Raw genomic sequence first — 15,383 nt, forward strand, 5'->3', positions numbered from 1 at the left:
ATTAAACTAGTTGTTATGGTGGTATTTAATAATTTCAGCAAGGAGATATACAGGTTGAATATCTCTTTGGAATACTTGCATTATACTTAACCGGTTGAGCATCCCTAATCAAAAATCTGAAATCCATAATGCTCCAATGAGCATTCCTGTTAGTATCATGTTGGTGCTCAAGAGTTTCAGATTTTGGAGCATTTCGGAGTTGGGATTCTTGGATTTGGGATGCTCCACCTATATAAGAAAATACTGTACATTTGCATAGAGCGTTACTCTTTATATATAATGCTTATATATATTAATAACATCTCATCTGGATCTTAAAACAGCTCTATGAGAAAGCAAAGTTATGCATTGGGCATGATGGCTCATGCCTATAATCCCATCACTTGGGGAGGCCAAGGTGGGAGGATTGCTTGAGTTTAGGAGTTCGAGACCATTCTGGGCAACATAGTGAGGCCTCGTCTTTACTAAAAATAAAAAAAATTAGCCAGACTTGGTGGCACAAACCTGTAGTCCCAGCTACTTGGGAGGTTGAGGCAGAAGGATTGCTTTAACGGGGTGAATCGAGGCTGCAGTGAGCTGTGCACACCAAGCCTGGTGAGAGAGTGAGACTCTGTCTCTAATAATAATAATAATGATGTCCATGGGTTATTTTTCCTTTAAACAGTTTCTAACCTTTGTTTTGAAGCCTCTGTGCATCACTTTGTGATGCAAAAGATTTATTCATCTCATATATGTGTGCAATTTGAATACTAGAAATCCTTTATTTTGTGAATTCCATTTAGATTAACCATCAGCATGAAATTCAATGAAATCCTCTTATCAAAAAAAAGTGCCTTGATGGTTGGAATCCAGCTTAAAAAAAAAAACCCAATATGTATTTCTTTGCCAAACTATGATCCCCATTGGCATAGTACCCTTGAGAATTGTCCAAATGTTGCAACGTGTTGTCACTTCATTTGCTATAGTTGTTTCTTTATAACAACTATGTTTCTGAAATGATAGTTTCAAGACAAGGAATGTTGGTAATGTTTCTTTTATCATTACACTTTGGATAAAGTGGAAATTTGTAATTGACATAGGTAATATCTCTCTCTCTTTGCTGTTTTCAGGCCATTCTCTATCTTAGGCAAAAGTTACACTCTATTTTTAGTTTCCAAATAAACTGCATTAGTGGGGTGAAAAAACAAGGATGCATTTCTTTGTGCCTTAAAAATACTGAAAAGTCACCTCATGTATAGAAGGGAACAGTGTTGAGGATTTTTATTTTAAGAAAGCATGAAAGAAGAAAGGAGTTAGAGTGCTCGCTGAAGTTGACTGCTCATTAGAGAAATTTCCAATTTTGTAGTCAAAATCTTATAGCAAATGCATTGCAACATTACACATATAGTTATGAGAAACGTTTTTTGTGTATCTTTTTATTTTTTACTTAGGCAACAACTGAGTTTTTTTCTTAGCAGAGAAAAGGGCACCATTGGTACCGTTGGTGTAATTTGATCTTCATGGATTGTGGATCAAAAATAAATCTAAGATTTAAAACACCTGTTCCATTTGTAGTTAATTTTAGTAGCTTATAGAATAACATTTCTGTGATCTCTAGCTCTTTTGCCTATTGCATACAGTGATGAAATACTGTAGCTATTAAATTTGCCTTGTGAAGCCAAGAGGACTAGATTTAGCACCTTCTTTACTTGGCTCAAGATCCTGATTAAAACACAAATTCTAGAGATTACATTATTCATAAAGGAATCTCCCAAAGCTGTTTTTGTGGATCTGGTCCTAATGCAAAATTTTACAAATTGTTTAAAGCTGGTGAATGGGTGTTTTTCCCCTTGGCATATAAATTTGTAACTTGTTAAAATGCTTGTAACAAGCATGTCTGATTCTGACACAAATCTAGATAACTTCACAATTATCAAATTGTATCAAATTGTTCTCTCACAAGACTTTAAGTTGTCAAGGTCTTTTCTGAATGTGCTATCATACTATTGAAATACTTGGAAAGTTTTGATGGTTTGAGGTTGGTATTTAAAAATAAGTTGCACAAGACATACTGTAGTCCTTGAGCTCCATGCATATCTACTGTACAAGTGAATCTGTAGCAAAGTTTTCTCTTTTCATTTCTACCAAATGTCATACAGAATATTCAAGAACTAATTAAGGAGTTTTGTTATGGTAGTACTTTGTAACCAGCGTCCTAACAATAGTAGCAAAATAAGTTCAGACAAAGCTTTGGTGCTGATGTCTCATTCCCTGGGCATTAAGAAACCCCCAGAAATGTGGCACAAATTAAGCCATGAAACCACAATTCAATACATGCAGCTTGCCACTGCTTACTCACTGTTCCACAATTTGCTTGTGCTTATGACTAATTAGCTATTCACTTTAGAGTTTTAAGTAATTGGTCAGAGGCTTATACCTGATTAGGATATGTACATGGACAAGCTGGGCTGTCATGGTTTAATCTGAGCTCACAGTGGTTTACATTCTAAACAAATATGAATAAATTGCACTTCAGAGCCACTCCCACCTCTGTTCAACAGGATTTAGATGATAGGACTTGGACTAGAACCTTGGAATAGCCGTCTGGCATGTAAGCTACATAAGAGCATTGACTTTTTTTTTCTGTACTGCATCCCCTGTGCCTCACACAGTGAATAGCCTGTAGTAGGTGCTCAATACATATGTGTTGAAGGTTTGAATAAAAGAATACTTATGTCAGGGAAGGAAATAATTCAGTATATGGGTTAGGAAAGCAGAGGAAAATCTAAATGAGAGTGTTTTAAGAAGACAGTCAAACTTTGCAGTGTATGTAAAGGGGACGAGAGCTGAGAAAGATGACTAATGACTTCTGAGAGCACCTTTAGTAGAGTGATAGAGGTTTTGGGTGAATGAGAGAGTAAGTTTAGGTGAGTGGAGACTACTGTTTTCAAGGAAGTTGAACTGTAAAGGGAAGGAGAGAGATGACTTTTTGATGGGGAGTAGGTTATATTTATATATAGGACCCTTTAAGTAAGTAAATGTGAAAATTTTAAAGGAAAGGAGATAATCACAGGTTATATTTTTGAATGCTAGAAGTACTTTCAGTGAAGGTTTCTGAGTTCATTTGTTTTCTCTTGGCTCTGTTTAATACTGTTAGCAGACTCACAGGTTTGAATAATATCATATGCAATAGAAATAACATATTTAAGATGTTATTTCTTAACATCATGTCAGGCTTTGGGCTTTTATTGATTTCCCAGTAGTGTAGCTTTTGTATTTTTATTTTAAGAAAACAATAATAAATCTTAGACTTTGGCCACTTTAAGACACAATATTAATTTTTTTTAATGTGGTAATAGGATTTTCTTTGTAATTTCTCTATACTCTGCATTTAAGTGTAGAGTGATTACATACATTATAGACCCTACTTGGTCCTTTAAAAACTGCTAGTCTTCATTATTTTTATAATTACAGAAAAGGATTCAATTTTAAGAATTTTGAAGATTAGTGAAGCTGACTTAGCTTAGTTGATAGACTGAGAGGCTTCATGAATTTAAAACTTTTTTTTTCCAACCCAGAAAACATTCTATTAATATCTTTAGTGTTTTAGATTTGGTTAAGAAAGGGGGTGGAGATGATACAGAGAGTGGTCCCTATGGAGTGGTGAGGTTCAAAGAGGGATGAGAAATGGAAGTGGGTTGGCAAGAGAGGGAAGAGATAGATTTAAGATGAGGGAAAAGTTGTTACATATATTGTCAAGAATTCTTTGTGAAAGGAACAACCAAAAGTTTGGTAGCTGGATGGAAAGGGAGAACGTGGAGACGTTTCTGTGGTGGATATTGCTGTTTCTAATGGCAATTTTTGAGCATGTTTTCTCAGAAGAAAGAGCCAGTAGAGAAAGAAGTGGAAGATAGGAGAGAGGGGATAATGGATGGCACATGGCTTCTGAAAGATTGTGGGGAGTGGGTGGAGATAAGAGCCAGGTGAAGTTACCAGTCTTAGGCTAGAGAAGAGATACGTAAGTCTCCTGTGGATACAGGAAAGAAGAAAATGACTGGAATAATAAGTTGCTTATGTTTGTTTGTTTTTGGAGGGGGCTGAGATCAAAGGGAAGAGAAGCCTGCTGGCCTATATATTCTCTCTGGAGTCAGAAGTAAAGTCATCTGAGGTAAAGTGGCTGGGTAAGGAGTCTGAAGTAAGTGGTGAATAGGAGATTTTCAGGCACTATTGTTATATGATAGCATCATAGAGTTGTCTTATTTTCTCAAGAAGCCCACATTGAGTAGAGTATAGGAACAGAGAAGGCAGACTGGTTAGATTAACCTAATGTTGGGAATTTGCAGCTTTCTGAATGTGACAGAAAGAGCAAGGAGTGAAGAAGTCAAGGGTGTTGTCAAGAATGTGCTTTAAGTTTTGGGCCGTGGAATCAAGACAGAGAACATAAAGTGAAGCCACATGAAGACTTTTCTAACGAATCCATGCCACCCTTCCATCCCTTACCTTTGTCTCCATCCACAGGGAGTGTGGGGAGGATACTTACTCCCTCAAATTAATTATTTTCTCCACTCAAAAATTGAGCCACATGTTTTTATATCTTTTAAGTTACTTCCAAGTTTATCATACTGTAAACCTTTAAAATACAGTTTGTTGTCAGCTCTAAGTTGAACTTGTTTCGCCTGTTTATACTTCCAATATTCAGTATTGGAGAACTAAAATGAAACAGATTAAAGTAGTACATGTGCCACATTGTTTCCTACTTAATGATTCTGTAAAGTATCCTTTCTTAAGTAGCAGTTACTTAATACCCTAGAGAAGTAATATGTTTGAGAACATGCAGTATTTCGTTTTCTGTTCCTCCTTTAGTTTGCTAGGGATAATGGCCTCCAGAGATGACACAAACAAATGGAAAAACATTCCATCCTCATGGATAGGAAGAATCAATATTGTTAAAATGGCCATACTGCCCAAAGCTAAGGGGGTGGGTTGCCCCTCCACACCTGTGGGTGTTTCTCGTTAGGTGGAACGAGAGACTTGGAAAAGAAAAAGACACAGAGACAAAGTATAGAGAAAAAAATAAGGGGACCCAGGGAACCAGCGTTCAGCATATGGAGGATCCCGCCAGCCTCTGAGTTCCCTTAGTATTTATTGATCATTTTTGGGTGTTTCTCAGAGAGGGGGATGTGGCAGGGTCATAGGATAATAGTGGAGAGAAGGTCAGCAGATAAACACGTGAACAAAGGTCTCTGCATCATAGACAAGGTGAAGAATTAAGTGCTGTGCTTTAGATATGCATACACATAAACATCTCAATGCCTTACAGAGCAGTATTGTTGCCCACATGTCCCACCTCCAGCCCTAAGGCGGTTTTCCCCTATCTCAGTAGATGGAACATACAATCGGTTTTATACCGAGACATTCCATTGCCCAGGGATGGGCAGGAGACAGATGCCTTCCTCTTGTCTCAACTGCAAAGATGCATGCCTTCCTCTTGTACTAATCCTCCTCAGCACAGACCCTTTACGGGTGTCGGGCTAGGGGACGGTCAGGTCTTTCCCTTCCCACGAGGCCATATTTCAGACTATCACATGGGGAGAAACCTTGGACAATACCTGGCTTTCCTAGGCAGAGGTCCCTGCGGCCTTCCGCAGTGTTTGTGTCCCTGGGTACTTGAGATTAGGGAGCGGTGATGACTGCTTGAAGCATGCTGCCTTCAAGCATCTGTTTAACAAAGCACATCTTGCACAGCCCTTAATCCATTTAACCCTGAGTTGACACAGCACATGTCTTGGGGGTAAGGTTATAGATTAACAGCATCTCAAGGCAGAAGAATTTTTCTTAGTACAGAACAAAATGGAGTCTCCTATGTCTACTTCTTTGTACACAGACACAGTAACAATCTGATCTCTCTTTTCCCCACAAAAGCAATTTGTAGATTCAGTGCTATTCTCGTTACACTACCATTGACATTCTTCACAAAACTAGAGAAAACTATTTTAAAATTTGTATGGAACCAAAAAAGAGCCCGAATAGCCTAGGCAATCCTAAGCAAAAAGAACAAAACTGGAGGCATCATGCTACCTGACTTCAAACTACACTACAGGGCTAAAGTAACCAAAACAGCAGGATACTGGTACAAGAACAGACACATAGACCAGTGGAACAGAACAGAGGACCCAGAAATAAGACTGCACACCTACAACTGTCTGATCTTCAATAAACCTGACATAAGCAATGGGGAAAGGATTCCCTATCTAGTAAATGGTGCTGGGATAACTGGATAGCCATATGCAGAAAATTGAAACTGGATCCCTTCTTTACACTGTATACAAAAATCAACTCAAGATGGAAGCCTAAAAACTATGAAAACCCCATAATAAAACCCAGGGAATACTATTCAAAATTGTATTTTCAGTACGATTGAGTTTATTGTAAATATAGATGTCTATATGTAAATATATGTCTATATATATGTCTATAAATACATGAGAAACTGAAAAGTGATTCACAAAAAGTGATTATTTCATGGTAATGGAATTGTGGTTGGTTTTTAATTTTTTTAATGCATTGGCAAAATTCTTTAAAATGATTATGATTAAAAAGTCATTTTAAGAAAGTAAGCTGTTGTTCAGTAACAATAACAAAAGAAATAGTATTCATGGATTCTGTTTATTAAGGAATTATGTAGCCAAGCATTGCACTGAATGTTTTGTGTTCAGAAACTTATTTAAGCATTAACTGGCCCTATAAGATAAGCATTGTGGTGCTTTTTCCTTTTGTAAGGTCACATGGCTGTTGAAGGGCCAAAATTGAAACCCAGGTCTGACACTAAAGCTCAAATGTATGAATTTTTATAATACATTAAATAGTTGATTTTTAAAATTGTGGTAAAATATACATAATGTAAAAAGTTTACCATCTTGACCATTTTTCAGTGTACATTAGTATTGAGTACATTTACATTGTTGTGCATATAATCTCTAGAATGCTTTTCATCTTGCAGAACTGAAACTTTGTATCTGTTAAAGAGCTCCTCATTCTCCCCTCCCTCTGCCCTGGTAACCGCTTTCTAAATTTAACTACTCTAGGTACCTCACATAAGTGGCATTGTATAGTATTTGTCTTTTTGGGACGGATTTATTTTCACTTACCGTAATGTTGTCAAGTTTCATCTATGTTGTAGCATGTGTCAGAATTTCCTCCCTTTTTAGGCTGTATAATAGTCCATTATATATTATATATAATATATATTCTATAATATGTAATTAACTTATTAATTACATGTATAAATTAATACACATATAATATGATAAATATATAATATTTGTTTATTAATTACATATATCTATACATACAGTACACACACACCCCTTTTTGTTTATTCATTCATCCCTCAGTGAATGGACACTCAGGTTGCATTCACCTTTGGGCTACTGTGGATAATGCTGCTGTGAACATGTGTATACAAAAGTCTCTTTTAGACTCTGCCTTCAATTCTTTCAGACATTTCAGGATATGGAATTGCTGAATTGTATGAGACATGTATTTTTAATTCTTTATGGAACTGTCATACCGTTTTCCATAGTGGCTGCATCATTTTGCATTTCCACTAACTGTACACAAGGGTTCACATCTTTGTCAACCTATGTTTTTTGAAAGTAGTAGTCGTCCTCATGAGTGTGACGGGTTCTTTGGTTTGGTTTTATTATTTTGTATTTTTTTTGTTGTTGTTTGCTTTTTGAGACAAGGTCTTGTTCTGTAGCCTGTTTTTTGAGACAGGGTCTCGTTCTGTAGCCCAGGCTGGAGTGCAGTGGTATGATCTTGGCCTTACTGCAGCCTCTGCCTCCTGAGCTCAATTGATCCTCCTGCCTCAGCCTGTTGAGTAGCTGGGACTACAGCCGCATACCACTACAACTTGCTAATTTTTGTACTTTTTGTGGAAATGGGTTTTTTCCATGTTGCCCAGGCTGGTCTCGAACTCCTGGGCTCAAGCCATCCAACCAGAAGTGCTGGGATTACAGGTATAAGCTACTGCCCCTGGCCTGGTTTGGGTTTAGTTTTTGAGTGAGGTTTTAATAGACTTGATCTTTAAATTCTTTCAGACCTCTTGAAGAATAAATAATTAATAAACAAATAATATAGATGTATCATACACTTAACCAGTTGAACTATTGATACTTATGTTCAAAATTAAGATAATTATAATAACCAAAAAGTTGAAACAACTCAAAAGCCCATTATGTAATGGATGGATAAGTAAAATATGGTATATTCATATACAATGGACTATTATTTGGCAATGAAAAGCATATACTGATACATGCTACATTATGGATAGATGTTGAAATGTTATGCTAAATGAAACCAGGCATAAAGGCCACACATTATATGATTCCAGTTATATGAAATATCCAGAATAGGTAAATATGTAGAGACAGAAAGTAAATCAGCGGTTGGCAGAGACTGGGGTCAGGGTAGGAGGTGCTAGTGGGGAGGAATGGCAAGTGACTGCTAATGGGTATGGGGTTTCTTTAAGTGCAGAAAGATACTTGTTAAAAAAAAAAAAAAAAAGGAGATGAACTAAGTCTCGTTTCTTGTTTTCATGCCCTGTTTGGCGAGAGTGTGTGTACATTTAAACAGTTTTCATAAATTTTGAAATGATGGGGAAAATAAATTTTTAGAACATGGTTGGGAGGAAAACCGAATTTAGAAAAATGTTAGTATATAGTCATTTTTTCCTAGTGGGAGATTTCCTATAATATATATTATAGGAATATAATATATAATTCCTATTTCCTATAATTTTAATTTTAGGAACACAATATATGTAATCCAGTTGCTTTTAAAAATCGTAATTTTAGTATGATTCAATATGGTTTATTCAGAAAATTACAAAATTTCTAATAATGAATTTGTTAATCATAGAAGCATTTGGAAATGCATATTAAATTTGGTAGTGCTTGAAAATTCATGCTTCCTTCTCCCATACATTGTGCAAATGCTTCCATATGTTATTCACCATTTGGCTAAAGAAGAAAAATCCAATTCATTTGCTAGCTTGAGTATAAATATTAAACTATTTCCGTATAAATCCAGTGACATTGTTTGCCTCGCTGTAATTCTGAAGCAACTTGGGCTACAATGCTTAGATTAGGTGATTTTACCACACAACATCAGGTGAGGGGAAATTCTGTTATGTTTTATTTAGGTTTTGAAAATAATGCTATTGATAGATCATGACAGGAACCTGTAGTATTATACCAACATGTGTTAATAGTTTCAAAGTCACAGAGTCAGGAGGAGGTGAGTTTCTCCTTCCTTCCCACCTCAGAACCATGGGATTTGGTCTGTCCTGACCTTTCTGAGCAAAGGAGATAATTTTGCTTATTTTTTGTACTTTCTAGAATAAATGGACAAAGCCTGTACTTTTCTGTTTTAAAACCTTGTCTGGATGTCCAGTGTAACTGTAATCTTTAATTTGTAAGGTCAGTGAGAAGCTGCTGGTAATCAAAGAAGACTGAACAAAACACAGCCCACCCACTCATACCACACCAGACATGGATTTTGCTTTTGTATGTTAGAATTGTATTACTTGTTTAAAAGTAGAAACTTGGTTTAGGGGAAGAGGAATTCTATTTGGAAGCTAAATGCTATAGAATTCTTATCTCTGATTGATCCTTCTATGAATGATTTACCTTAACAATTTTCAGCTCTTTACTACTTTTATAAGCACATTTATATTGTCGAAGGTCTATTAACTGTACCTTTGGATGCCTTGTTCAGAAAATAATGTTACTTTTAATTATTTAGGTTTGTAAGAAGTATCTTTTACTACTTAAGGTGTAGCATTTTCTGGTCTTCAAAGGAACCCTTGCTCATGGTTGTACTGCTGGAGAGCACATTTGTGGTTCCCTGGAGACAGCATCAAAGACTCCAACAGCAGCTGTATCAACAGAGATGTGTTTGTACATTATTGTGATTTAAAAAGTACTTTGAGGATTGGGCATTTTGCAACAAAATACAAGCTTTGTTCTCTGGAATAGTAAGGGATTTGGCAAAATTACTTCAAAAAGAAAAGGATTTTGCACTAAAAAGTGAACAATTCTAATTCTTCATCTAGTAAAATAATTTCATCCCAGTAAGTAGTGTTTTTAGTCCCTCATTATTTGACACATTTGACCATTTAAATATATGGTATTTATTCACCAAAGATGCCATTAAATTTTCTTTGTTTCATGGTTACTAACAGCCTGCCTTGTACATTTTGGCCAGAAGAGAATAGATAAACCCCAGTTTTTATCAGCTATAGGCCTGAACTGTCTCTCAACAGTAGACTTGAAATCTTTTTCTCTACCTCTCCCTTCCAACACTTTGGTGACCATATAGCAAAAGAACTAAATGTTTCTTGTGTGGTTACTAGTTATCTTCTGTTCATATGAATTTGTAGTAGCTTTGTCAAGGAGTCTTTCAAATTCGATGAGTACTTTTCTGTTGAGTATGATCCTAAGTGATTACATTTTCATTTAATTCCTTTCTCTTAGGAGAGCAACGCTTTATGAAATTTATATATTTAAACTAATATTCTTAGGTGCCTATCAATGGGGAGGTTTTCATTGTCTTAGTGAAAAAAATGAAGAGTGGGAATAATTTATTTTCTTCAGAACCACAAAAATGGGACAGAAATCCTGATTTTCTGATCCTAGTGAGATGACCTGCCTTTTAGGCTGCTTCAAAGAATGTTACAGATTGTCCAGGTTATGAAGCTCTTAAAAATTTGTACAGATTTTTAATGTATGCTGAAATCATAAACAATGACTGAAACCTCAATTTTTGAAAATTCCTAAGGAATTGATTGATTTTTTTTTTTTTTGAGACGGGGTCTTGCTGTGTCACCCAGGCTGGGGTGCAGTAGCATAATCTTGGCTCACTGCAACCTCCGCCTCCCGGGTTCAAGCATTGTCTGCCTTAGCCTGCCAAGTAGCTGGGATTACAGGCACCTGCCACCACAGCCTGCTAATTTTTTGTGTTTTTAGTAGAGATGGGGTTTCACCATCTTGTCCAGGCTGGTCTTGAACTCCTGACCTTGTGATCCACCCACCTTGGCCTCCCCAAAGTGCTGGGATTACAGGCGTGAGCCACTGCGCCCAGCCAGAATTGATAATTTAACTGGTTATTTTCTGTCTAGAAAACAATGTATACTTTTGTAAAAGTATTCTTTTAATTATTTTTACCTTATACAAATGAAATTAAATTCATACTTTTCTCCTTAAACATCGTAGACTGAACAAAACTGCTTGGTAATTTACTTGATGATGTAATATTATTCTTTTGCTTTAATATACCAATAGATCCTTTTTTCCCTCTAACATTTATTTAATACTTATCGTAGGCTAGGCACTGCTGTAGGCATGATACTGATATAGTCATTTACTAAATAGTCTCAGGCTGCAGTGTTTTGAATTCTTGGCTGAATTGAGCATAATGTTAAGAACACGAATTCAGGAACCAGACTGTTAAAATTTGAATCCTGGCTCTACTGCTGATATGACATGTGACCATAATATGACATGTGATCCTATACCATAATACTGGTAAACGCCTAAAAGAATAGTAACTTTTTAATACCAATAAAGTTATTTCTTCAGTTGTCCCCTAAATGTCTATAACCCTTCTTTGCCTCCATTTTTGCATCTGTACGTGGGGTCAGTGATGTAACCTACCTCATAAGGATTGTTATAAGGATTAAAAAGAACACATAAAATGTTTGAAATAGTGCCCCACACATAGTTGCTATGTAAAGTTATTACCACCACCGGGAATACTGTTATTACTATGACTTCACAGTGCTATCAGCCAGCTTGCCCCATCTCCTGTTTAAATTTCTCTAATCTAGGAAAAGACAACCAAACTAAGGGTAAAATGAGAGTAAATTGACTGTATGAAGCCTGAGATTTCCCATAAGAAAACATGCTGTGTATGCCTTGGCATTACATTTTGGTTGCTGAGAACTTTTGTTTCTTAGACAAGCCTTTAATAGGCCATGCTTATAAATGAATCTTGAATAAGAAAAAGTATGAGGTAAAGTTCATTTTAATAAATAGGACTTATTTTTTAGGGAAAAAGATCTTGAAGAAGCTCTGGAAGCAGGAGGTTGTGATCTTGAAACGTTGAGAAATATAATTCAAGGAAGACCGCTGCCTGCTGATCTGAGGGCCAAAGTTTGGAAGGTAACTAGAAACTAAAATGAATAAAATGTAATCACTGAAGAATAATATTTTTAAAAGTTTGTTGCTTCAGCTGTCTTAGTTGCAGAAAACTTTATTACCTTATGAGCATGCCACATCTAGATTTATCAAACAGCAGCTTATTAAAATGTGTGTTTCTGTAGTGTTTGGTATATTTAACAATAATGGCTTAGATTTTGGAATGTAATATATGCTTTTGTAGCCATTAGAAATGGTGTTTATGGGGCCAGGCACAATGGCTCATGCCTATAATCCCAACACTTTGGGAGGCTGAGGCAGGCGGATCACCTGAGGTCAGGAGTTCAAGACCCGCCTGGCCAACATGGTGAAACCCCATCTCTACCAAGAGGCCGAGGCAAGAGAATTGCTTGAACCCAGGAGGCGAGGCTACAGTGAGCCGAGATAGCGCCACTGCACTCCAGCCTGAGTGACAAAGTGAGACTCCATCTCAAAAAAAAAAAAAAAAAAAGGAATGGTGTTTATGAAAATTGTTTCTTGAAACAAGATACAATCAGTGAGTAAAATAGGATGTATATTTGCAGATACAGAATGATCATAGCAATGTTAAAAAAAAAAAGGAAGTATGCCTCTGGCTGTTGGGTTATAGGAGATTTTCCCTTTGTTTTCCTCTATTCAACTGTTCTACAGTTCATGTGTATTATTATTTTTTAAAATTTTGAATTAAGGTATTGTTATGATTACAAAAGAAATACATATATTTATGGAAATATATACAGCATAACAACCACAAAGGATAAAATAAAAATCTGTTACCTACCACCTGTAGGTAAAACAGATAAGGTCTTGGTGCTTACCTTTTTACCTTTTTGCCCTATGCACATATGTAACAGAAATGGAATTAAAACTGTACGCAGCATTCTGAGCATTTTATTATAGAAGTTTAAGCACATGCAAAAGTGTAGAACTTGTATAATGAACTCCCATGTGCCCATAACCCAGCTTTAACTGGTATCAACATTTAGCCAATGTTGTTTGATTAGTATCCTCATCCTTTCCTCCCCACCTGACTCACTGGATTGTTTTAAAGCAAATCCTTGCTAGCATACTAAAAGTCTGAAACATTTAAAAGAATGGTAATTCCTGGCTGGGTACAGTGGCTCACACCTGTAATCCCAGCACTTTGGGAAGTTGAGGCAGGTGGATCACCTGAGGTTAGGAGTTTGAGACCAGCCTGGCCAACATGGTGAATCCCCATCTCTACTAAAAATACAAAAATTAGCTGGGCGTGGTGGTGGGTGCCTTGTAGTATCAGCTACTTGGGAGGCTGAGGCAGGAGAATCACTTGAACCCGGGAGGCGGAGAGGTTGCATTGAGCCGAGATCGTGCCACTATGCTCCAGCCTGAGCAACAGAGCGAAACTCAGTCTCAAAAAATAAAAAAGACTGGTAATTCTTTAATATCATAAAATAATTTCTTCAGTTGTCTCATACGTGTGTTTTTATGGGTGATTTGTTTAAATTTGAATTCTACTAGGTCTACCTGTTGCATTTGGATATGTCACTTAAGATTCTTTAAATCAATAGTTTATTTTACATTTTAAAAAAAACCTTACAAAACAGTGAAAACATTTGCTCAATTTATTAAGTATTCTTCTGTATAATTTTAAAATGTACATGGCACAGATGTACTTTTTCTTTGTTAGTACATTCTGTTGTTTTTACATTTAAAAAATTGTGTAAATTTACATATCTAAATATATAAATATTTTGGGTAATTTATTGTATTCACTAAATCAACATGAAGAAATATCTAATGTAGGAGGATTTAAAATAATTCTGCTGGTTGTGACATGACTAAATACTCAACATTTGGTGGAGTATGGATACCTTAATTGTAATCTTTGTTATTATTTTTAAATTCAGGCCTTTAATTATTACAGCATATTTTCCAAGAATGAGGAATAACATATGAAGCTAGTCACTTTTTAAATCTTTCTTCCAGATTGCTCTGAATGTTGCAGGAAAAGGTGATAGTTTGGCATCATGGGATGGTATTTTAGACTTGCCAGAACAGAACACTGTTCACAAAGATTGCCTGCAGTTTATTGGTAAGCTTAATAATCACTTTCAAGCAGAGTTAAATTTTGGAAATAATTTTTGGGTTGAGGAATCACTCTTCAGAATAATCTTCTTATAATTTCAGAATTTGTAAAAGGCTTGTAAATAGCTTTAGAACTTTTCTTTGGAAATTCTTATGAAATATTGTCTATTAATTTTAAGGGAGCCTAGTTTTGACTGGGTGCAGTGACTCATGCCTGAATCCCAGCACTTTGGGAGGCCAAGGCAGACAGATCACTTGAGGTCAAGAGTTCGAGACCAGCCTGGCCAACATGGCAAAACCCTGTCTGTACTAAAAAATACAAAAATTAGCCAGGTGTGGTGGTGGGCACCTGTAGTCCCAGCTACTTGGGAGGCTGAGGCAGGAGAATTGCTTGAACACAGGAGGCAAAGGTTGCAGTGACCTGAGATCACACCACTGCATTCCAGCCTGGGCACAGAGTGAGACTCTATCTCAAAGAAACAAAAAAGATAACCTAGTTTTTACTGTTTCTTTTGCATTATATGTTAGATTTTTCATGTACATTTATGGGTTTGTTGTAGTCTTAAATTTGATTTTTATATAATTAAAGATCTATATGATTGTATGCAGCCCTCAAAGGGGATCTTTGTTCCAAAAGTTTATCTATAAATCATAGTTTGTGGACTGCTGTAGAGAAACTATTATAAATTGTGATTGAATAGGTTTCCAGTCACCCCACAACATCTATTTCATTTCACAATGTGGATCGATTTGTTTATACTTCTTTTAAATTAATCTCTAGTGCATTGTATTTTTGTTTCTCTTTCCATCATATTTTAGTTAAATTATTAGCTTGATAGGCCTATGTGTGGTAAGCACAGCAGAAACATTATTGCTGGTGTGGACAAAAGAAAGAATTTGATAGTGGAGAATGAATTCCTTTCCCTCTTCTTGCCAAAATTATAGCAACAACTGCCCATCATGGAGTAGGTGATAATCTGTTTAGAAAACCCTTTTGCTTCCCAGGAATATGGGCTATGCCTATCTTTACCTATCCCTTTAATTCAGATTGGCCATTCTTATGTTTGACATATATATAGATCAGGTATTACTAAGTGCTAA

The 15,383-nt window shown here is 36.2% G+C and overlaps 1 protein-coding gene across 7 annotated transcripts in view; it reads left to right on the plus strand.

The window, feature by feature from the left end:
* Nucleotides 1-15,383, plus strand: part of TBC1D23 (TBC1 domain family member 23) — an 83,401-nt gene that overhangs the window by 25,279 nt on the left and 42,739 nt on the right. For all 7 annotated transcript variants that reach the window (XM_055383545.2, XM_055383548.2, XM_055383546.2 and 4 more), the window contains 2 exons: nt 12,092-12,203; nt 14,184-14,289. In XM_055383545.2, the coding sequence (XP_055239520.2) occupies nt 12,092-12,203; nt 14,184-14,289 (218 nt within the window). The remainder of the gene's footprint in view (nt 1-12,091; nt 12,204-14,183; nt 14,290-15,383) is intronic.

This window comes from Gorilla gorilla, chromosome 2, assembly GCF_029281585.2.
Source record: "Gorilla gorilla gorilla isolate KB3781 chromosome 2, NHGRI_mGorGor1-v2.1_pri, whole genome shotgun sequence".
Taxonomy (NCBI): Eukaryota; Metazoa; Chordata; class Mammalia; order Primates; family Hominidae; genus Gorilla; species Gorilla gorilla.